We start from the raw sequence: 22,197 nt of genomic DNA on the forward strand, positions 1-22,197 counted from the left end.
GATATAGAGTCCTATTTATCTTAACAGTTGTTAATATCTCACTTTTTTTTATTGTAAGCAGAAACAGAGATCTGACTCTCTCTTTTTATGTACAAAGATTAATTCATTTTTAAGCAGTTCTCTCTTTGGTGTGTGTTTGCAAAACATTTTCATAAATTCTTGATTATCTTGCAAACAAAGAGTAAAAGAAGTTCGAAAAATAGCTGGTGTGGTAAACTAAGAACCGATATTAAAATATAAATTATTTTTATAAAATTTTATATTCTTATTTCTTAATTTTATATTCTATATTAAAAGTTTCTACTTGATATAATGTTACAAACTATTTTTTTATTGTTATAAATTAATAATTTAATTGTCGTTAATAAATAAGTATGTAAAAGCTTATTTTATTTCGATGTTCGCTTTACAAGAATTCGAGTAAAAATGAGCTCGAGCGAATTTGTTTTTTAATTTATCAGATGATTGTGTGTACATGCCACGCTTGAAAATCTAAGCCTAAAATCTCCCCTTAGCAGTGTCATATATGGTAATAAGTAATTAATGGCTTTTTGTAAAAAGATAGATTAATATTAATTAATATTAATCTGTAATATAGGAAGGAAGATTTGCAAAAACTTTCTGGTGCAGAGTACAATACTAAACAATACTCATACCGAACTATATGATAACACTGAAAAGAAAGAAAATAGAATCATTATCAAAATAAACGAAAAAGCAACGTACAAGGTATTAATATAAATCTAATGAACTGGAAGAAGAAATTAAATTAAACAAAAACAAGGAGAGGAGAGAAAAAATGGGAAGGAGATGCTGAAGGGGAGATACTGGAAATCTTAAGTTAGGAAAAATAAATGAACAGCACTCCTCCGTTTTAAAACTAGAAGTACAGAAAAAATATCTCTTGCGATAAAGTATTGCCAACTGATGGGAAGGAGATTTTATTTAAGTCAAATATACCGGTAATTCTTACCAACTGATTAGTCATCTCATGTCATATCAATCAAAGATTTAATAAAGTGTCGAATAAGGGTAATCTTTGTATCTTGATATAGCTTGAGAGTGGAATATCTCCTCTCTCTACCTCTCGTAATTTAAAAAATTCTATTTCGAATTATTTATATTCTTGTTTTGACATATTTAAAATAACATATTTAAAGATCATTCACCAGATTTAGCCCCATAAGCTAACATTCGAATGCAAATTTTATATAAATTTTATCTTACCCCGAAGTTTAACTATATATATTAGTTACATAGTTATATATATATAATACAGAAAGATTTATTGTTAATATAAAGGTGAAGAACTTTAAATATCCTATTCATTCTGTCATTGATAGATATTCTTCGTCTCATCTGATCGTCTAATCAAAAGTAATCTCAAGATATTTTGTTTTTTCAGATCAGAGAAGCTGGTACGACCAAAAATGTACAAGGTGACATGCCCTTGACAAAGTTAGTCGAAAGTTAACAATCTTTGTCGTGAAAAATACTTTTTCCATTATAACACAACCGAATTTAATAATTTCTAAATTTTTATCGTAAATTTACGTTTTCGACAATTTATTACTATAATAATTACTATAATTCTTATATTTTTTACAAACTAAAACTATATACTTCTGAAGTATTAGTTTTTGACTTACGATTAGAACAGTGTTAATTTATATTAAATGCCAATTTATGACAAAAATAGTTATACTATAGTAACCAAACATCAAGTCGATCAGTAATCAAAAATGATTATGCTGTGATGATACGTGTACATTCTGATTTTTATCTTCTCAAGTTAATGTCAACAATCTAAAGTTAATGTGAGCAATAACAAACTTTAGGTTTCCTAAAGGAAAAAGATTTTATACAATATTTCAAGTTTAATAATTATATTAAAACGTCAATACATATAGATCGAAGAATGAAGATTATTTGTTTTTGTACTTTTTATTATTGTATACTAAACGAATAATAAAATATTGCAGACTAATTGATAGATGTCATAGCGTTTCTTGACCGTCGCGTCGTTTAAGTTGCACGGACGTAAAATTCGACATATTTAACTTTTGTGATTACATATGCATTCATATACACTTTGATGTTACAGTACATTAAACGAAAGCTTGTCTGACTAGGCTCTAGGTTACGTACCATTTTCCATGAGCCCTTAGCGCATTTTAGTGAGAAAAGGGTGGTTGATACCTAGACGGACATGAGGCTTCAAAATAATTAGAAACAGGTAACGGAAACTTTCTGAATCTTCTGTTTTCATCTCATCTCTTATCGGCTGCCGTTACGTAGTCTTTCATATAGATTTCTTACTTTCCCGAGTTGCATTCTTAAAATTTCATAACATAGATAATTTTTACATTATTTAACATACAATAATTACAAGAAATGATGTTGTTATATAGAATATAAAAAATGAAAAATTATTTATTCTACAGTCAGGAAACAGAAGATACCTAACATTTATATCAGACATGATAATGATATGATAAAATATACAGTTAAGTTGAACATTTAAATTATTTCCACTGAAAGTAAGAAATAATGATTAAAAAGGATTTATATGATATCAGAACACGCATCTGGCAAAGTCTCTCTAAGCTTGTTTAGGATGTTATTTCAAGATCATGATCATCTTCCTGCATATTAATATGATTTGTCTTTTGTAACGTGAAGTTATCTTACATGAGAACAACTGTTATACGAAAAAACTGTTGAATATCGTATTATATGTACATATATATACATAATTATATATACATATGTATGTTAATTTAAATATTAAAAAATTTGAAAAATAGCATTTCTTTCAATAATACTTTTATAAAGTAACGATATAATGTTAATTTTAATAAAATAACATTCAAAAGTATAAAAAATAAGTTACTTATAATATTTAATGCAATATTTTCTAAATTTTGATACATAATATAGAAATTTGGATGTTACATCACGTATTTAAAGTTATAGAATGTTAATGTTTGTGCCATTATTCATTTTTTTAAATATTTTTCAAGCAAAGTAGGAAGATATTATAGAACGGCAAGTAACAAAACTGTACATTAAATTTAGTTTTTTTTTTCAAGTGAGAAAGATTTATTCAACAATCGAGAAGGTAATAGAAGAGTTTAGCTTGTAGGTATGTACAGGGTGTTCAAAGATGATTTGTCTCGATCATTATAGCGTTATCCTACATCTCTGGATTGCTGAAGATCTGTAAAAAAAGTAGCCGTAAAATTGACCTTGACCTTGCCAGTCAATCTTGGGAAGAACTTGGCTGGAAAGTAGAAATGCGAGTGAGGCTGCTGAAATAGTAAAAAGGAAAAAAAAGGAAAAAGAAAGAAAGGAACACATGAGTTATATGGGGTATAACGATGGATTTAGAGTATCTAAGTATGCGCGACAATAGATACTGCCTCGGGCTGCAAAATGTAGGTAAACACATTTGAAGTGAAGTAAATTCAGAAACTAATGAAACGTTAACATTTTATTTTTGAAAGAGCGTTTAAGGTACGACCCATGGTTCTTCTGCAATTTTTTATCTTCATAATGAGCAGACTATGATGCAGTAAACAAAAGAATTGTCCTTGAACCTCGAGATCATGGTCAATTTTGCGACTACTGTTTTGCAGAACATCATCTATCCAGAGGTGTAAAATAACGTTACGATGATCGTGACATATCATTTTCGAACACCCTGTATATGTATAGAGATAAGAAAAATCAAGCAAAAGATTGCGGAGGATGGACTTCGTAAAAAGTCACTTATTTTAAAAGTCAATGCCAAGAAACGTTCGACTATACGACACATAGGTATATATATGTATATGCATATACATATATATACATATATATGTACATATATATGTATATATATGTATAACGGATATATTTACATATAACAGACGATAGTTTGAAAAATGTGCACCGAGATGAGTCAACATTTAAAATTCTTGGTAATAATAGAGAATAATGTTTAAAATTGACAAAATAGTTATTCTTAACTAACTTAATATGTTTATGACGAATAAATATACATATAAGATCTAGTAAAAATTTAAATTTTGTGAAATTAGTACGGCTACAAATTGTTAACATGAAAGAAATATGTAATTTTTTTTAAGAATATAACGTACTTAATGTAAAATCGGAGAATCGTCCAAATCCGAAAGGACAGGACTGTGTAAAAATAAATAAATAAAATAAATAATTATAATAGCTATATTTGTTAAAAATCATGATGTTTCTATCATCATAAAATTATGTAATTAATATATTTATTAACTTATTTTACGTATTATACTTATTAACGTATTATTTACTTATTTTATTGTACACATGTACGTTAACGAAAAGCAGTAGCCGTTTCATCCGAATATTATATACTTTGCGCAATCTTCTAAAAATTACATTATCTCTTCGTGAATTACAGAAAAAATTCAGGTTTTTGACTAAAAAAAGTAAGCGCATAAATATTTAGTTTCTAAGTGAATGAAGAAAATACTATTTTGTCAATTGTAAGGAAATTTTCGAAGAAGATAGTTCAAAGAAGGTGGGCACAAGGTTGCAATTGCGATTGGGATGGTAGGGAGATATTGAAGATTGGCGAATCGATATAAAAGAAGAACGAATACTAAAGCAGCGCCAGTTTTATTAACTTTCTTTTAGGTATCACGTGGAAAAGTAAATTCCATTTAGTGAATCGTACTCATCACATACGGATCTACCAAATAAGTAGGTGCCATTGTTTCTAATCTTGATCTACTTTTGAATTTTCAATTTTATTTATACAAATCAATAAAAATATAGAATTATAAAAATTTGGCTATTAAACTAATATTCAAACTTTTACCAAAGTTATTTGCAAAATTTATTGGTTTATAAAATTTAAAAAAATAGTCAATTTTTTATAGTAATATTCCGTACAAATAACATAAATTCTAAATTGTGAAATATCTAAAATACCTTAATTATTACATTGAAAATAAGATTTATCTGTTTTCCATTTAAAAATAATTATTTTCCTTTCTTTTATGCTATTTCGTATTTTGTGGTTAGTACCTTTCCTTGTTATATTAATTTTTCATTAATTTTTTGTAATTCTTCATCGTTACTTTGTGTAATTTGCTTATCTGTGTTTCACAGAAATATCAACGTCAACAAATATATCATCGCGTTTTATACATTACAATTTTTTAGTGTATTGTTTATATAAGTATCATTTTTTCTTCATCCTTTGGCAAAATGAAAGTTATTTATCGTCATCTTCTGTAATTTATTTTGACAGATATGTTATACAGATTTAACAACAAGTCTCAACGAACATATAAATTACCAACAAATCTTTTGTTACATTGTTCATTTAAAGAATATTATCGTCGTTTAATATACAATATTTTATTTATTCAAAATACTAATATACATTCTTTTTAATCAGAATTATTTTATAAGAAAATTGTTTATTTTTAATACACATACGGGAATTTCAGGATGAACAAAGAAACACGTGTATATTTTTCTGAATTTTATCTTCGTAAATGATTATTAAATATAAGGTAAAACTAAAAAATATAAATTTATAATCAGCAATGAATGTGCATAAAATGAAGGTATTCTATGTTGATATATTTGGTTGTAATAATTACTATTAACTTGTTAAAAAAATGATACATACATATGAGTCTTACATTATGAATCTTAGATGAAAACTTTGAACGTCCGTGACATTTAAATCTTTTGGTTACACCGGCTGTAGTTGTAGGAATCGAGTTTTTAATTTTTGTGATAATTTTTAAATAACTACATTTTTATAAAAATAACTATATGCTTGATACACGTTAATAGATTATAAACTAGCGAGGAAATTAGCTTTTCAATATAATTTTAAACAAAGAAAACTTTTGGAAATTGAAATTTATTTAGTTTCTTGTAAATTATTCATATTTATGTACATAAGTTATGTTACAACATACTTGCAAATATCCGAAAAGGATATTAACGAAACTCCCCATCATCCATGGAAAACAAATTCCATCAAATTAAAGAGATAGTTTAATTTATTTGTATTTGTTTGTTCATCGAAAAGATTATAAAATTTTCTAAAATAGTATCTATAAATAGTAATTGCTAATAAAATAGACGAAGAAATAACTACGAGGAAGGGAGAAAGGGAGATAGAGAGACAAAGTGAAACACTCTCGAGGTCGACGAAAGAATGACGTGAGCTCCAAAATATCATTCTTGGAATGTAGGACATTAGAAAAGTAAAAATCAAGAATCTCTGTATGTGTGTATTCCTTTCTCTTTCGATCGAGACGATGTGGCCTGGATCAGCTATTTCCGGGTGATGGGTCTTCCTTTTTCCATAAATTAAAATTAATGCTTTTCACCACTTTGCCCAAACGTCAGCATCCTTATACATATACAACATTTTCTTCGTATTTAGTCATGGAACGTGTCAGTATTTTATATTTACTTTCAATTTTCTTATCACCTCTTTTATCTTATTGCATTTATTTATTTTTTTTTGTCATCATGTTTATGTATCTTGTATGTAATTAATTCTAACTCTGTCTTGTCTTTTATAATGTTAAAGCATCTTGACTGAAGATTACAATTTTTTGCCCTCTTACATCGCTCGTTTTATAATCTTTACAGACATACATAGGAGAAACACAAAGAAAGATGCTTGTCAGGTCATTAATATTTATTGCTATTATTTTTTCAACAAATGGATTGCCTTACTCGCCTCAAACCAAAACTCCTTACACAGGTCTGTACATTTGATATTTTAATATTTATGTAGTTCTATGCAAACTATTAAGAAGATTTCTCGATAGCAGATATGCTTTCTTTCCTATATTTATACGCATTTATTTATTCAAAACAAAAATATTACTTTAGAAATTGTCGCATCGATCAATAATGATTTATTAAATTTATTAATATGAAATACTAAAAACATGACTTTCTTGAGTATTTCTTTTGGCCAATTGTTTTGGTATTTCTTTCAATTTACAGAGAAATCTCGTCTTTTCTCGTGTTAAATCACTTTTACTCAATGCAAATTTTTATATCAGATGAAAGTTGAGTTTTGTATTGTTGTTGTTATCAATCGTCTTTTTATTTGCATAGCATATCAAAATTCTGAACAAAAATCCATATTTCAAATTCCCGAACAACCAGAAGTAATATTTCAACCTCCTGAACAACAACATGTGATATTTCAAACACCTGAACAACAAGAAGTAATATTTCAACCAGAGCAAGATGGTGTAATATTTCAAAATTCTCGGCAAAAGATGATATTTGAAAATCCTAAACAAGACACCAACCAAAACCAAGCTTATCGAGGTCATTTTGCTTCCGATGGTTTAAAATTCGCGGAACAGGACGCTGATTTTATAATTAGCTGTATTGGATTGAATAGAATTTGCGTTAACAAAAAAGATTGTGTAAATGGTTATATTCACTCGAGTAAAAGTACTACTTACTCTTCATCCATCAAGGTAAACTTATTCGTACTTTTCCAAAATAGTACCACTAGCTATAGTATGATGCAGTTCATTTAAAGAATTTATAATTCTTATTTTAATTACAATGCTTTCATTAATCCAGTAGAAAAAGTTGGGGTACAAATGTTCCTGTTTCTTTTTTAAACGTTACTCCGTAATCTTAGTTTTAATAATAACGCGATAGATCGTTTTCTTATTGCTTCAAAAATATGAGAAATTTAATTTCAGTCCATCGAAAGCTTTTAAAAAATTGTACAACGATATTTTTCGTAACAGATTTTAGATTTTATCTGCATCAATCATTAACAGATGTTGTTTTCTTAACATTTCTCTTAATAGACTCAACAATGCAGGGTACATGATCAAGTTTGTTGCACGATTACAAAAGAATTTGAAAGGAAATTGAAAACCTCTAGCAAAAATGTAAAAGATAATTCTAATAATATAAACTATCAAACTGAGCAATCATCTATAAACTATAACCAGGTCGCAGTAACTAAAGAAAGGAATGAGCCAAATATTTTTGGATCTTCTATGCAAAGTATATTAATTTAACTTTCCATTTATTATACACAATTGATAACGATAATATGCAATAACAGCTTATATGTAATTTTAAGCTTGAAAGTGGCTACAGCATATACAACAAACATACATGTACACATATGCACAATACCGCATACACATATGCACAATACCACATTCACATATGTACACGATATAGAATTTTACAAATTAGGTTTTAATTAACGAAGATAAAACGAAAAATTATCTTATTTTCGTTCCAACAGCAAATTACTTTTTACAGTAATTTAAAAAAGATATATTGTGAGATTATTATAGCACAATCCACTATTCGTTTAGAAAATATTTGCTGTCCTGCGTAACTAAGAAATTCGAGAAAATAACAAATTTTATATCTAGTACAATAATAAACGTTAAAAATAACGTGCTTATAACGGCATTGCTGAACAGCATCGGATACATCTTAAAAGAGATTTCTAACTAAAAAACCATCAACCTTGATGCGTTCCATTTCTATTTCGAAATTCTGTCGATATAGTTGATATACTAAAATGCTCAAACTAGGATTGTCGCTATCCATATTTCTCGAGAAAACAACTCGTAACATGTTATAGCTTATTCTATATTCATAGTTTTCTAAATGTTATGCAACTAAAGAATACCTATTTTAGCAAATCGTATAAATTATTCAATTTCTTAATTTTCTGGTTGCTAAATAAAATAATTGGTATCATTAATATTAGTTGTAACGCAATGCATGAGATAACATAATATTGCTAGGGAATATCTTATTGCGACAACAATTTAATAACATTATTCATTGAAATATCAAAATATTTAGGCGCTTTTGCAATTCCGACCCATGTACAGCTTGGATGTGCAGCAGCGCTTATATGTGTTGAAGAGAAGTTCTGCACTATGGACGGAATGATCAGTCCAGAGCCTGTTATTCTGTCGGAAAAGCAACTTCTTCGACGTGTGCCAATGAGTGTGAGTAAAAATTACCGTGAGTAAAAATTACCGATTAAAAATACCGCGAATAAAAGTAACAAATATTCAAAATGTAGAGTTCACAACGTCCAGTCTTAGGGTGCCCTCAGGCGATAAATAATATTGTCAATATTTCAAGGTTTTCAACGAAAATACAACTTGTCAATAAATATTGACAATATTGTATTGATAATACATGTTGATTTTTTTAGTTCAGAACCTTGAACATATTGACAACATATATCGATAGACCAAGGGCACCTTTGCAGATACAATCGTACTTTCATGACTTCAAGGAGTTATAGAAAAAGATTAAATATCAAATAGAGAAATGTAATACAACATATATAAATATAAATTTTGCATAAAAATTCTCTTGTCGAAATATATCTGTAAATATATTTAAAATTGAAATGTACCGATAGACGCATTGTTTTAAAATTATACATGCAACATAGCGGTACATATGTACTGCTATTATATTTCAGTAAATAGGACGCCGATGTAGTATAAAATTTATACTGATTTTAAAATTATTTTCGAAGGTAAAAATATGTAGCAATATCGTAATAGTTGTATTATAATATAAATAAACAGTGCTCATTTGGATATAAGAACATTGAAAATACAAGTAAAAGATTTACTAAAGAAATAATCTTTACTAAATATAAATGAATAAATCTTTAAGTTTTTAATTTAGGCACAGAATATTTGAAGATAAATATATTTATTGAATTTTCGAAACTCAGCTTACAAGAAACGTTGTTATACTTGTTCATAGAGTTGCAAAAATCCTGATAATGGAATAATTGGCAAATGTTGTCGGGATCCAAACTACGTAGATCCTTGGCCAACAGGGAATCTTCCGGCAAATTACTCCGGTGGATTTGACGAACAAGGATTTCCAACGTTTATGAATATTGTAAAAGTAAAACTACCCAATATACCTGCAAAAACTACTAAAATACCTGCAATCAATCGCAATGTAGAGTATTCCAAAGAAGTTGAGCCCGTGTTAATACCAGAAAATTCCGATATTTCTACGAAAAAAGTATTTTTAGTTCCTCCAAATACGGGCATAGATGACAGAAGTGGTTTTAACACGCCAAAAACAAGATCAAGATGTGGTATTAGAAATAAGGTAAGTATCTTTAAATAAGTGTCAGTAAATGCGACGAATTCTATTTCCTTTGTGCCAATTTTTATTACGAAATTATCAAAACCGACTAAAAAATCAAACAGCCGAAATTTATATAATATAAAAATAAAAAAAAATTGTAGTAACAATGTAAACCGAGTCCCTTTTCATGCCCGGAGGACTGAAAAAATAAACTATTACTAACTATATAAACTATTATTCTTACTATTATTATTATTAAATAGAAACAATAACTGCATATAATTTTATACATATACATATAATTAAATATACAATAACGTTACGACGTTATCATGGAAGGGCAGTGCAGTACGTGTCAGAAACAAGCTATGCTAAACTCACAGAATTTCTTATCAAAAGCTTTTCTTACCGAATTTCTTACGGGAAGACTGTTCACCACAGTAAAATTCGAAATTTCATTTTGAAACACAAATTAATAAGATTTATGAGCTAGATGGCGTCATTTAAATGTCAAGTGACTAAGTGTACACATACATACAAAATTACAAATATTTTTATAAGTACACATTCAGCTTGTTCTTGTAAACAATTAGCAGTAGTTTGTATATTTTTGTGTTTTCAATGTATTTCCACCTTCGACAAAATAATGCATCGCACATAAAAACCATACATTTTTATTTTTATAATTATCAAGCCGTCCCCTTGTCTCTTCTAATTTTGCTATGAACGAAAATCTATTTTGTACATTACAAAATATTTTTATTGAATTATCATTGAATTGTAATATCTACATAAATTATCACAATGTAGGATACTTTTATTAGCATTTTACTTTTAAAAGCAAATACTTTTATAAGCATATGCCATAAAATGTGAAAGCAGTATATGTAGGATGTATTCCTATTTCAATTTCCTGTGAAAATGAAATGAAATAAAAGAAGAAATTTTCTCATTTCTATGCGAACTCTTTTGTAAATGTACAAGTACATATGCATCTATGCATACTACATTAAAGTCATGAAATTCAAACACGTGTAGTACGTGTGATATGTGAAAGAGTCAAAAAATGTTAATTGTTTTTTCGAAATATGCTTCACTTTATTTTCAACGAACATCTCAATTTTATTATATCGCATTTGACTGTAATTATAATGCTTCAATATTTACACATATTAATCAAGTCGTATCTTTTAAAAGAATGTAAATTACGACAATACAGACAATAATCGATGTAATAAAACGTTCGAAAAAAATTAGGATGTCAATAAAACCATTTAACATATTACAAGTACGCTATTTATTAACATAAGAAATTGAAATATGCAACAATATGAAACAATTAACGTTCTGAATATGAGTAAATAAAAAATGTTTTTAAAAGGATTGTTCTCTGTTGTCAGGTATTAAAACAATCACAAGAAACGGACTCCAAAACAGTTTTTGCAGAAATTCCATGGCAAGCGATGGTTTTACATTTAAAGGAACGGAAAATTCTCTGTTCTGGTGTTCTAATTGGAAATCAAGATGTATTAACAGCAGCTAATTGCATCTACGGGTAAGCATACTAAATATAAAAACAGGCAATAATAATTAATTACACAGATCAAAATATGCCTGGAAATATTCATATATTTTTCTTGTATTATTTTGCCCAGAAGTTTCAGTTTCACTTAAAAATTTTGTTCACATGGAAAATAGAAGAAATAAAAAAAAATATTTTCATAAACTAATAAATATATATGTATATTCGTTTTACTTGAATTTGAACTCAAATTTATTGATAAAAATGAAATCTGTCAAAAAATCTCAATTTATTTTCTATTTTCGATAATTTAGCGAGAATTTGCTCTTACAGAACAATATCTCAATTAAACACAGGTTAACTTCATCATAACTTACAAATTGCACATTAGAAACGGTACAACGAATAGATACTGTTATATAGGTATATAATATAATAATATTATATAGAGTGGATAAGAGAGGAGGTAGATATATAAGAAAAGAGAGATAGACAAGGAAAAAAGTATAGATAGATATAAGGGAGGAGGTAATAAGGTGATAACGCCATAAGACTGATAGAATGTAAAAAGCGTAATAGGTAAACGAGATGTAAAACCGAAAGGCACGGACTAAGTAATAATAATAATAATATAATAATATTATATATTATTATATATAATGTATTATATATTATATAATATTTTATTATATAATATATTATATTATTATATTATATAAACTTCTATAGGCCTAAAGTATTAATAGTAGAAAAGGACAAAAAATTTTCCGAAAACGGATTCGTGAAGCTACTCAATAAACAGTAAAAAGTCATCGAAAAAAAAGAAGGTGTATGCATTATTCAATAAAATGCAGATTTTATGAATCATGAAAATATTTTATCTCCAAAATTTTTTTAAATTTCGTAACAAAATTTCCGAATGATCCACCCACAAAATTTAAGCGAAGAATATAGCATAGTCACCATATTTGGAAAGGTGTACGCAACTTCTTATTAAAGTCTCTTAGAATATAACATATGCAAATGATGCAACCTAAGATACTTACGGGCATTTAAAATTCAGATACATTTCTAGAACTATTATCAAAAACATGACCGAATATTACAATATACTTTTATTAAATAAAAAGTATTTTTTCTATTACAAATGATGACCTCTTTCGTGGTACATGGATATCGCGCTTTCTGCTGCAAGTGAAATTTACTTTTTATAGTAATTATATTTATTAAGCTTATTATTATTATATTATAAGCTTATTATTATAATCCTATTATTTTTTGCATTTGATTATTTAATTTTAATATTACCGTTTGTAAGATATATGTAATTAGCTTAGAATAAACTGTTATCATTTTATTTTCTTCATCAAAATATTTTACATTATTATTCAAGTCTGCTGCCGGAAGATATTTTGATAAAATTGGGAGAATGGAAATTGGGGTACGAATTAAAACATGAGGAACCATTGCCTTTTCAAATCATCAATGTATCATCCATAAGTATACATCCTTATTATGAAGGAAAACCTGGAGAATACGACCTCGCAATGTTGCATCTCGAAAATCCCATTACTTTCGATCGTCATATAAGTCCCATATGTCTGCCTGATTCAAAGCATTTACTGCAAAATAATAAATTGTGCATTGCCACTGGTTGGGGAAAGTCCATTCTTCAAGGTAACTAAGCGAGGAATATCGTCTATTATATTTAAATAAATAATTTACACGTAAATAAAAAGTTAAATATTGTTTATCATAATAATGTTACTTCTTTCATAATTCCGATTCTGTTTGCGAGTACAGTCTAACATAAAAATTTTATTATTTTTGTATATATGTTACTGTATACATGTTATTATGATTGTATTTATTTTTGAGAATCAAGATAATCCAGAACTTAAACCAAATTAAATGATTAAATACATAAATATTTCTGTTTTAGCACATTACGCTGGTGCAATCATGCATGCAATTAGCATGAACATACTATCCAGAGAACGTTGCAAAGATGTGTTATTACTAAGCACAAATCTTGGAATTAATGTTACAAATGGGACTATCTGTGCTGCACCCAAAGAAGAAAAAGATAATATTTGTGACACAGATGTTGGGGGACCTCTTGCTTGTCAAAATGAGCATGGTGCTTATGAATTAAGTGGAATTTATAGTCAAGATACAGGATGCTATCCATCAAATCAAGTAAGATAATGATATTATCATATATTACTGGAGATATTACTATTTATATCTACATTAATGTTATTAATTACAATAATAAAGAAATAGAAAAAGATGTTTCGAATACTGTTTTTGTATTTTTGTGTTTGTCGATACAATTACTCATATTAGTTATAGGAATCAATCAATATTCGAATATCGTATGCTACTTTTATATTAAATTAATAAATCAATCTTAATATATTTTATTTATTTCTAAAATTAATAAATTTTAAAATCAGAAATAGATAAATACAAATTCTCTGCTTTATATTTTAGGTTGCTGTGTTTGCTTCATTAGATGTAGCATGGGTAAAGAAAATCATATCCAACTCTGCAGTTGAAGGAAACAAAATAAATATCAAATATGATGCAAACAATGAAAATTCAGCGTCAAGTGATTATAGGAAGAGCACTTTGGTTACAGATAATCAATATCTACCTCCACATTAAAAATTTATTGACTAATATTTTTTTTCCTTAATATTTAATACTCTTTATCTTTTTGTATTATATAATAATTATTAATAAAATTGTTATCCTTGGGAAGTATCTTAGCATAAGAATTTACAATTACATTTTATTCTACTTTACAAATTACTGTTAATCTTATATATTGGGTAATAGCTTTAGGAAAAAAATAAAAGATTAATTCTATAGCTGTTTGAATTAATACATTACAATCCTGTCATCAGAATCACCTCTAAATTGATTTACTAGTAACTTAATACATTTCGAATGACTAAGTGGACATTCATTTCTTTGCTTTTTTACAAATTATATAATATGTATGAATTTCTATACAGGATAATAGATATTTCTAATCTTTCAAAAAATAACTTATACCACCACTCAAGAGTTTTTCTCATAAAGGAATATGTTAAACTGCATTGGTCTGCTTAATCAACACCATCCATAAATTTTATGTAATATAGAATATTAGATTTTTCTACAATAATTTTAGTATCATTCCATAGTATCCTTTTGACAGAACTAGTTCCACCATTGTCCCAATTTGCCAACATTACTGTAATCTGCTTATTTTCCAAAACCAGGATCAAAGTATTATTTCCTTAACACTTAGCCAACCGAATGGGGAGATCTCCCCTCTGTGAAGAACATCGCTGGGTGACCCAATGGGAAGATCTCCCTTTTTGACTTTAGCAATGCATTTTCTCTTTTGTTGCTGTTATTATTAGTTATCGTTTGCCTGGAATTGTTCCCAATTAATTGCGTCATTTTTTCTGCTTTTATAAAGTACAGTATATAATAAAATACACCAATTTAGTGGTGTTAAAATTAATTAAAATATTACACTATTAGTTATGACTAAATAAAGTTATAATCGAATGATGTCACACTATAAAAAAATATTAAAATGCATTATGAATTTTTTATTTCACGTTCAAGTCGTGTTATTTATCTTTAGTCATTTTTAATGTTTTTAATTTTACCTATATTTTTTACACTTTTAATATATACTTTTAATTTGATGTTTCGTATAAACAATATATGAAATCGTTAAATAAAATTATTACCGCAAAATATAATTAACCACTTAAATAATTTTTACACCTCTTTGTTTTTAACTAGTGAATATCAGTCCTTGATATTTGCAAAAATGCGCGGTGGACAGCGTATAGGTTAGCTTATCCGAGGGAAATAGCTCGCTATGGCGCGCGCGGTTGGCTAAATGTTAACATGCTACTATATATGTTTCATTCTATTTTATCTTTTATGGCAATCTTTTTCTATTTGTTTGAATATTTTCTTTGAATTTGTTTGGTTAGATAACACTTCATCTTGTATAAATTTTTGGCCAAAGAACAGCTTGTATAATAGTCAATGAACATACGGTGTCCTTGAGAAACTGGGGCTTTATCCAATAGCGTTTTATACAAGAGTAAAGAAATTCTAGTTGACACTGGAAGATCAATTCTTATCAATTGTTCTGTTGACAAAAGACTATTATCAAAGTACCACAATACTGCAAATGTGTCCTGTTTCAGTGCCTATTATTATTTTTATTTCTTATTTTCCATTTGATTGGCTCCTCTGGGTTCTAGGTAATAAAAGAAACTACCTCTTTGTATTTCACAACTACAGAGATATTCTCACCCGGCACAAAATAAAGCAAAAATTTTGAGTTTATGTATTTCAAATAACAACTCAACTCTTTCCTACAAACAAGTTCTCATGCTTCCATCTTCTTTTTGAGACTGTCATCAAATGAAGTATCCAAAAAATTTGGGTAAACCTATCTTAGGTAAATGTATTGGAAGAAAAAATCCGACCGATATCATTTGTTAATCAATATCCTTGAATATTGGAACCGATGGCATTGTACCTATATGTTTAATTACTCCAATGGGAGTCCATAGATAAATCTAACCTAAACCTAAGCCATATCTAACTCACGTCAAAGAGCATATAACAATCCTTATCTCGAAAACTAAAGCCGAGCAGTAGTTATATGTATAGGAAAAAGTTGGCCAAAATCATGATCCTGAGAACATATTTGAAAATCATTGAATGATTAGCATAATAATTATAATAATTTAAAATACAATATTATAATAATAATAGTAATAATATTCATAGAACAATGCTGTACTATGAAATCTAAAAGAAACGACTATTTATTTCAGAGTGTTTTCTCTTTATATACAAAACAGTGACTACTAGTACAAGGTACAATATAACCTATCTGGTACTTATAACAGCTACAAACTACAAGCTGCAACCTATCATTCTTTCCTTCGGTCTTAGTTACAAAACAAAACGTTTGATATCGAACCGTTGCTTTGCCTACAAGAAAACGTAAAACCAGCTATTGTTGCCTCTCGATTCTGGAATGCAAAGAATTAATACCAATCAAATACGTAAAACAGTTTAACAATAAACGACTGAAATTATGATAAGAGACATTGTAACACATTGGTAGTTTAATACATACAGGGTGGTTGGTAATTAGTGGTACAAGCGAAAAGGGTGTGATTCTACGCGAAAAAAGAAGTCGAAAATATAGAAAAAAAATTTTTTTTTTTAATTTTTCCATCGAGACAACGATCTACAGTGAGATCCGTTATAACGCACCGCACGCGTATTGAGCGAAAATTCAAAGTCGATTTTCTCGAAACCAAAGCCTCAAACGAAAAATTTTTATTCTATATTTTCGACTTCTTTTTTGTATGTACTATCTTAAATAAAGCTATATATGTAATCACTATTGTAATTTATCATTGGATATTGATTTTTTAATTTACTAATTTAAACCTTTTTATTATTAAAAAATCTAAATTTTCTTATCTTAACAACATTTCATTTCTTTATAATAATATTTTATTGATTTAGAAACCTGTCTTGTACATATATATGAAAACAAAATTTGCAGATATAGTATTTACAAATAAGTAGCGAATAAGTTAAATATGCAGTTAACCGTGCGTCTAATTGAAATAATATGTACCAATAGTTTCAAACTTCATTTATACTTCTTAAATTCATACTTTCAGTGGCGCCAATTTGGTGCAACTGTGTCCACTTTTGGTACTAAAATATTGAATCCTTTTCCCTGCTACCATCCGACATAACATCTATTCAAAAAGACGTTCATTTAATGACGAAAATCATGTACCTGTAATACAGGACGACGAAAGTTTGAAATACTTAGTAAAAGATTAATTCTACTTTTCGTATCATCGAGTAACGCTACTATTAAACATGGATAAAAGAAAGATGTCGTGAGTACTTTACCACCCTTGTCTAAACTTTTGCGTTTTAAATTATTTCTTTGCTTTAAAAAAATTACGTTGTTTTATTTCAACGAAAATTAACATAAATTTTTCCACTGAATTTGGTGCATTTATTTTAGGAATTGAAAATCTTGCAAAATTAGAAAAATTCTAGGTTATTCTTCTACTCATTCTTGTATGTTTTAATTTCTATTTTTTATTTACTTTTTATTTTAATTTGTTTGCTTTAACGAAAATAAAAAATGATAATTCTATCAATTGACAGTTTATTCTTTAACGATAAAAATATGTATTTACTAGGTTAATTTGTTGATTTGTGCATACCACCTCAACATAAGTTTGAAGATGACTGTCATTAAAATTAATTTAGTATTTTATCTTCAGAAACGTCTTATATCTAACCAAATAAATTCATTTATTTAAATTTTAATATGAAAATTGAACGTTAACTGCAACTGTCAAATTTGCAAAATATTTCTTGTACATTTGTAAAAATCAATATAGTGAAATAAAAATTTTAAACTGTAAAGGAAGTACAGGTTTTCTAGTATCAAGAATAATTATCTGTTTTAAAATAAATTATAACTCATATTTTAATTAATTAAAATCTTTTAAAGTATATGTTAAATATTTTTTTTATAAATTCTTTTATACAATTAGATTATTATATTAATAATAATATGATATTTCTATGACAAGAACCTGGACATTTTTAAATATCTTCTTTATTAAAATTAAATTTCTATTACATAAATATATTATTTTATAAGTAAAAAGACTATATATGTCAGACTCTTTTTTTTATTATTCCATGTTATATATGGACTACAATAAGTTAATCTTATAGTCTAAGTTTAAACATTTTTCAATGTAATTTTGAAAATAATATTTGCTCATTGACAAGTTATGTTTAGGATAAAAATTGATAGTTAATTGATTCATTAACATCTTATTTGTTTTAGGACAGCAGGAGATTCCCTGTATCAAATATTAGAAATTCCAAAAACTGCCACTCCTGAAGAAATTAAAAGGACTTATAGAAAGTTAGCATTAAAATATCATCCTGATAAAAATCCAAATAATCCAGAAGCGGCAGATAAGGTAGAGTTTGATACGATACATTAGAAAAGATTAATATTAATCATATCCATTTTATTTTAATAACAAACATCTGTTTAATACTTATTTTATTTTAATTTGTCAGTAAATTGCAAACTTTCATATTTGTATGAAAACAATTTCTTCTTACTTTTCCTATTATGAGGAGAAATTGCATCTTTTATAGTTTAGTTTGATTCGTTTGCTTCCAATTTCATATAATTTCAATTTTTAGTTGTGAGAATAAGTATGCAATTTAACTTTTGATAGAGATGTATATCTTGTTTTTCATATAATAGTTCTATAATTTTCTTAAAAGAGTTCATGTCTGTTCTATAAATTGAACAATATTTAAATATTTTGTCATAGAACTAAATGTGATAACATTTGTTTCCATCCAACTATATTTTAAAGCCTATTATAATGATGTATGCATATTTAGATAAATCTTATAAATCGGATATGGAAAAAATTTTAATTATTACTTTAATCTAACACAATATAACTATGTAAAGTTCATTTTTTTAAACATAATTATGTTTCAGTTTAAAGAAATAAATAGAGCACATGCTATATTAACAGATTTAACTAAGAGAAATATATATGATAATTATGGATCTCTTGGATTATATGTCGCGGAACAATTTGGTGAAGAAAATGTTAATGCATATTTTGTAGTCACTTCTGGTTGGTGCAAAGTAAGTCTTTATTATAATTTCTAAGTTTTTCTATAAACTAAATATTATTTTAATATTAGCTTTGATTAGAATTTGATAAAATTTTATTAATAGTAATATATAATATACAGATGAGTGAATACAATGAGTTTTATTTGTTCAAATTTATAATATTTTCATTTAATTATGAAATTAATAAACTTACTTTCCAAATGCATAATTTAAATCTTCGATGTCAATATCATGCAACTAATTATATGTTATAAGTTTATAATTATCACATTAATTAAAACTAAAAGAATTTGTTATTTGCAGGCACTCTTCATATTTTGTAGTCTGATAACTGCATGTTATTGCTGTTGTTGCTGCTGTTGTTGTTGCAACTTTTGCTGTGGCAAATTTAAGCCAACACCACCAGAAGATAGTGGAGAATACCACAATTTACAGGTAAGATTATTACTTATGTTTCCATTTCTTAAATATTTTATGCCGTGGACAATTATATTGTTTATACAAAATGAAATTAAAAATATTCTCCATCCGTTCCAATTAATTATCAAATATTGTTGTTTATGTTATCGTATATTTACTAGAAATGTACGAATATAAAAAAGAAAAGGAATTTTTAAAAATCCATAGCATAATCATTATTTTTGATAAATCAAGGAAATTATTTTTAAGTATATTTTATAATACAAAACATTATACTTTTTTAAAATAAATCAACGTTTATCAATTTCTTGAAGTTACTTAAATTAATAGATGTTCAAAATAAAAAATATAATTTGAATGACGTTTTTAATATATTTTAGCTTGAAAGAAAATTATATAAGAATTAAAATTCTATTACATATATAAAAATATAAAACATTTTCAATCTTTTAAGAGATTTGTATCTTTTCATATTTTGTTGATTTGCAAGAATGAATGATTCATATGAATTCCAAAGTAATTTACAAATGTTGATGTACATAAAATTTGTATTTAAAATACCAAATTATATAAAACCTAATATATATATAAACATAAATAATATATATAGTAAAGCCTCATTAATTAATCGTCACAAAATACTACTTAATTGATGAGTCGTTATCCTCATCTCTGGAAAATTCCCCCATGATTCTATCGATTTCAGTTACCGACTTTTTTCGGATTTGTATGACACACCCAGAAGCTAGATAACTGTGTTGTGTAACTTGATACGAAATCAAATGTCTATGAGATAATATATTAATTTAGTAATGAATTTTTTATTTATGATCTTTTTTGAATTACACTTTTATAACGTATATATGAGATCTTCATGATCTTTTCCTACGCTTGGCAAGATAACGGACTTTATCTGTATTTAAAATCAAGTCCTAGTCATGATAATTTGTCGCCAAATGGTGCCAATGTTTGGGACTTTAGTGCATAGACATATGTATATATCTATAAAAAAATAACGAAAATGCGTATATGATAAATAGAAGTGTCTTAAAATTGTGTTGTTATTATGACCAAGCATTCTAGAAAAGATTAATTTTTATTGATCGTATTTCATCTTTGATGTAACATTCTGTATAAACATGAAATCTGAAAATATAATAAAAATATAAATGTTTTGTTTGCATTGCATCAAGTGTCCAAATATATGGTTGCATGATAGTGTACATCTGTAGAGCTATCCTTGGTGATTAAATATTTATACAGGGGTGGGATTAAGTAAAATATTACATAACTTTCTAAAAATTCTTGCAGGTACCGATTACATCTTTCTTTTTTCCTTTGCTTTATCTTTCTTTTTTCTTTTTTTACTTTTTTGATTAAATGAAACTGAACAATTAACAATAAATTTTTTAGTATTAAAGGGACAATTTTATTTAAAATACTTTTATCAACAACATAAATAACATTTAGTTGATGCACTCTTTCTTATTCTGCACAATTTGAATTATGACGAAAAATATTTTATTTAAGAATTTCTTTGAGAAGGCAAACAAAGAAAATATAGGTGAAAAATATGCACAATGTATGTATTCTGAATATTTTTAATTTGATTATTAATAGTAATTCTTTTCTTTTTTCTTTTTCAATCTGTTTGTTACTTCATGTCATTTAACTTCTTTTAGAAAATGATCTGCCATGATTTTAACATACTTATTAATCATATATGAATTATGTGTATACATATATAGTAAGAAAATATTGAGATAATATATAGATAATTTTGAATAAGCTTGTTTGCTCACTATGAATACGTGTTCATTTCAGTTTAATTTATTAGTTTTTTCCTTACATACAATATTGCAAAAATTGCTGAAGGAAGGCGGAGTATGTATTTATGTGGTTAATATGAACGCGACTTTAAAATTATATCCCTTGCTGTCAAACTTTTTCATCTCGCTTAAACAATAGTATTATCATTTTTTACATTTTTCATAAAACTATCTAAAGCTTATTCTAACAAACAAATGTATTTATTTTGGAGAGATGTTAAGTTAAAAAACACTAAAGTTTGCCATTTTATAAGAAGAACCATTAACATGTTTATTTCAGAAATTATTATTACTTTTTATATTATATTAAATTCTGAATGTAATTTTTTTAAAGTTTTATAGTTTTTCTGATTGTAAGTTTGCAAGGTGAAGTCGAATGGGACAACCGTGTAGGGGCTGATTCAACGTGAAAAAAATAAGTCTAAATATACAATAGAATTTTTTCATAAAACGATTTGTTTTTGAGAAAAATAAATTTGGAAATGTATTATGCAGATGTAATCAGACCAGTT

General features: G+C 26.9%; 2 protein-coding genes and 1 long non-coding RNA gene across 8 annotated transcripts in view; 2 read left to right on the top strand and 1 right to left on the bottom strand.

The window, feature by feature from the left end:
• Window positions 1-382: 382 nt before the first annotated feature.
• Window positions 383-14,347, top strand: scaf (inactive serine protease scarface). 5 transcript variants are annotated; one of them, XM_076617899.1, is made up of 12 exons: window positions 383-962; window positions 1,406-1,458; window positions 2,105-2,236; window positions 6,664-6,778; window positions 7,141-7,514; window positions 7,860-8,061; window positions 8,887-9,035; window positions 9,817-10,176; window positions 11,556-11,710; window positions 13,071-13,354; window positions 13,620-13,876; window positions 14,174-14,347. In XM_076617899.1, the coding sequence occupies exons 4-12, from the start codon at window positions 6,691-6,693 to the stop codon at window positions 14,345-14,347; spliced, it is 2,043 nt and encodes a 680-aa protein (XP_076474014.1). In that variant the 5' UTR covers window positions 383-962; window positions 1,406-1,458; window positions 2,105-2,236; window positions 6,664-6,690. The 5 variants fall into 5 exon arrangements, with proteins under 5 accessions (XP_076474014.1, XP_076474015.1, XP_076474016.1 ...); XM_076617900.1 differs by lacking the exon at window positions 383-962 and adding an exon at window positions 1,004-1,032; XM_076617901.1 differs by lacking the exon at window positions 383-962 and adding an exon at window positions 1,278-1,302.
• Window positions 14,332-15,743, bottom strand: LOC117161393 (uncharacterized). Its single transcript, XR_004465011.2, has 2 exons — window positions 15,433-15,743; window positions 14,332-15,104 (listed from the first exon to the last, which is right to left on the bottom strand). It is a non-coding gene; the product is annotated as an uncharacterized LOC117161393 (long non-coding RNA).
• Window positions 15,744-17,439: 1,696 nt separating this feature from the next.
• LOC117161355 (Cysteine string protein) overlaps window positions 17,440-22,197 on the top strand; it is a 37,941-nt gene continuing 33,183 nt past the window's right edge. Inside the window, exons 1-4 of one of the 2 annotated variants that reach the window (XM_033342811.2) lie at window positions 17,440-17,637; window positions 18,612-18,750; window positions 19,293-19,445; window positions 19,740-19,871. In XM_033342811.2, coding sequence (XP_033198702.1) covers window positions 17,618-17,637; window positions 18,612-18,750; window positions 19,293-19,445; window positions 19,740-19,871 — 444 coding nt within the window. In that variant the 5' untranslated portion in view covers window positions 17,440-17,617. The remainder of the gene's footprint in view (window positions 17,638-18,611; window positions 18,751-19,292; window positions 19,446-19,739; window positions 19,872-22,197) is intronic. The other variant, XM_033342810.2, reaches the window with a different exon arrangement.

The sequence above is a fragment of the Bombus vancouverensis genome, chromosome 4, assembly GCF_051014615.1.
Source record: "Bombus vancouverensis nearcticus chromosome 4, iyBomVanc1_principal, whole genome shotgun sequence".
In the NCBI taxonomy this organism is placed as follows: domain Eukaryota; kingdom Metazoa; phylum Arthropoda; class Insecta; order Hymenoptera; family Apidae; genus Bombus; species Bombus vancouverensis.

Excerpts from the sequence above, each read along its gene's own strand:
- scaf (XM_076617899.1), top strand. The coding sequence starts at position 6,691 with ATGCTTGTCAGGTCATTAATATTTATTGCTATTATTTTTTCAACAAAT. Across the intron at positions 7,515-7,859 it reads CTTACTCTTCATCCATCAAG|ACTCAACAATGCAGGGTACA; the intron begins GTAAACTTATTC and ends TTCTCTTAATAG. Across the intron at positions 8,062-8,886 it reads TTTTGGATCTTCTATGCAAA|GCGCTTTTGCAATTCCGACC; the intron begins GTATATTAATTT and ends CAAAATATTTAG.